Below are 2,425 nucleotides of genomic sequence, written 5' to 3'. Positions count from 1 at the left end.
TTTACACAATTGATGTGTGTATGGATTGAGATAACAGTTGTATGAGCCCCTAATAAAATGTTAAAAAAGAAAAAGAAAAAAAGAAATGAGCAACTGCAAAAAAAAAAAAAATGAGCTGGTGTTTCTGAAGGATATGATAAAAACTAATGAAGTGTGAGAAATTCCTAGCAGGGGAAGGGTTTGGGTAAAGAAGAAGGGGTTTGTAGTGTTGATAGAGAATGATGTACCAAACAGAATGATGGTTCTGAGTTTAGAAGATGGTAACCGATTAGAAAGGCATGCATTTTATTTTAGTGACAACTTGCTTAAGTAGGGAATCTAAAGTAGTTACAGAATTGTTTACCCAGTTGTATTTATTACGTGGTACCCCACATGGTGTTACCGAATTCTACTTTTGAAGTAGCAAAGATGGGTTCAGATTTTCAGTTCTGCCTTCTTCACAAATGAAGATCAAGTGCAGTTTATCTTAAAATTTTCATATCTAAGATTTGAAAGAGAAGTGATTGGTGATTTTGGAATAGATAAGGAAATCTTTCTGTTGGAATTTGTGTAAAGAAAGAAAATGAAAATCTGAGCCCTATTACTATTTGTTTAGTTTTAGCCCAAATGCTATTTAGTGAAATGGCTAAATAAATATCTCTGCTTTTGGAGTTGAAAATTAATATTGATATTTCCCCCCCCCTCCAGAGGAAAGAATGCTACCTAGTGATGTGAAAAAACAGTTGCTTTCGGTCTCTGAAGAGATGATGGATCTGGCTAACCGTCTTCCTGACACTTTAAGAAAAATGGAAAATCCACAGAGGTTAACAATTACCTGTTTTTATCAATTTTGTTTGCTTTTATCGCCATTTTCCCATATTTAAAATATTGATGTTCATTAGGGTAGACACAAATTTGCTTGAATACACACACACGCACATTGAGATGGCTGTATAGATGAGAACGATTTTTCAATTGTGAAATACTACATCAAAAGGTTTAAAGTTCTTTCCTTTGCATTTTATGATGTGAAATATGAAATGAATATGAAATAGAGAGCTATCAGATATGAAATAAGAAATATAAATTATATATGTTAGTCTGGGTAGATGAGACAAACAAATCCAGGACACGTGTGTATAAGAAAAAGCTTTATATAAAAGAGACAATATCCCAGCCCAGTCTAGATCAAGTCCGTAAGTCTGATATTAGCCCATATGTCCAATACTAGTCCATAAATTCCTCTTTAGACTCACACAGCACCTGTAATGATACTGAATGTAGGAAGGTCACAGGCTAGTGGGTAGGTCTTGTGGCTCCAGCAGCAAAGTAAGGTCTCCATCAGCTCTCTTGAGTGTCTCAACAGCAGCAAAGGGAAGGTAGAGAGAGAGTGTGTTCCACCTGCAGGGAGGAAGACCAGAGTTCCCAGAATTGTCAGGAGAAGGACATGCCCACACAGAGGCCTCATTGGCTATGACCTGATTGACAGGCTAGACTCCACCCTTTTGCTCAAGTTGACAGGACATTATGTAACTGCTCCAATATAGGTATATTTTATTCTCAAAATATTAAAATACATAAATGCACACCAAAGAGTATTAGCATTCAAAACTGCCAGTTTATTTCAGTTTATAGTCATCTCTTAATGGCATTGATAGTTTGATCAGTTGAAATCAATAAATAAAAGCTGGCTTTATGCTTAGTAGCCTCATATTTATGCATCTGAGTAGGAATTCTAGACTGTTAGAAGAAAAGCATTCATTTTATGTCTGCTGTAGTTACAGCTCAGTGGACATAGTTTGGGAAAATTGAGAACAATCTTCTAAACAGATTAATATACTTGGATTATAGAGACTGCATGACTACCCTGGCTTTAATTGCTGAATGGCTTCCCTGCTAAAATATCTAAACTTTGGAACATTCTTGCACAGTGAATGATTACAATATGATAATTTTTTTGATGACAATAAAATTGGGGGGGCAATAAAGACTGTTGAAATGTGAAGCAGTTAGTTGGAATTGAAAGAATTCTGTCTCTGACAAAATGTAATGCTAATCTTTCTGAATGAGAATTGTCATAGATTCTGATTGCTAGATTTAAAAATAGTGTATTCAGCCTTTTTTTCAAAGTCTTTTTGTCTCCTCGTACTTTCATTTCCACACTTGATGTCCCAATGAGTGCATCCCACTCAGAGATGCTTTAGGATAGAAAAGAAATTGCTTCTTTGTTTTCCAAGATTCAAAATCTTTACCAAAGCTGAGGTAGTTAATTGTGCCAGCCTGGCCGATAATCACATGTGGGGCTAGTTGAAAGGCGGAGGGATAAACGGGTGGTGAGCCTCGCCTTTCTAGTTCTCGGGTCTCTTGCTTTGTGATGGTTGCACCGGGGTGCAGCTGCCTTAGCAGCTCCCTGCTTCAGCTTGCAAGATTGACTTCCTACAAGACA

General features: G+C 36.7%; 1 protein-coding gene across 3 annotated transcripts in view; it reads left to right on the top strand.

The window, feature by feature from the left end:
* WRN (WRN RecQ like helicase) overlaps nucleotides 1-2,425 on the top strand; it is a 164,628-nt gene that overhangs the window by 33,336 nt on the left and 128,867 nt on the right. For all 3 annotated transcript variants that reach the window (XM_045286810.1, XM_045286808.1, XM_045286811.1), the window contains exon 8: nucleotides 688-802. In XM_045286810.1, the coding sequence (XP_045142745.1) occupies nucleotides 688-802 (115 nt within the window). The remainder of the gene's footprint in view (nucleotides 1-687; nucleotides 803-2,425) is intronic.

Source organism: Echinops telfairi, unplaced genomic scaffold (genome assembly GCF_000313985.2).
Source record: "Echinops telfairi isolate 266 unplaced genomic scaffold, ASM31398v2 ScPeMD7_9;HRSCAF=40, whole genome shotgun sequence".
NCBI lineage: Eukaryota > Metazoa > Chordata > Mammalia > Afrosoricida > Tenrecidae > Echinops > Echinops telfairi.
This window is presented reverse-complemented; position numbering and strand designations above follow the sequence as displayed.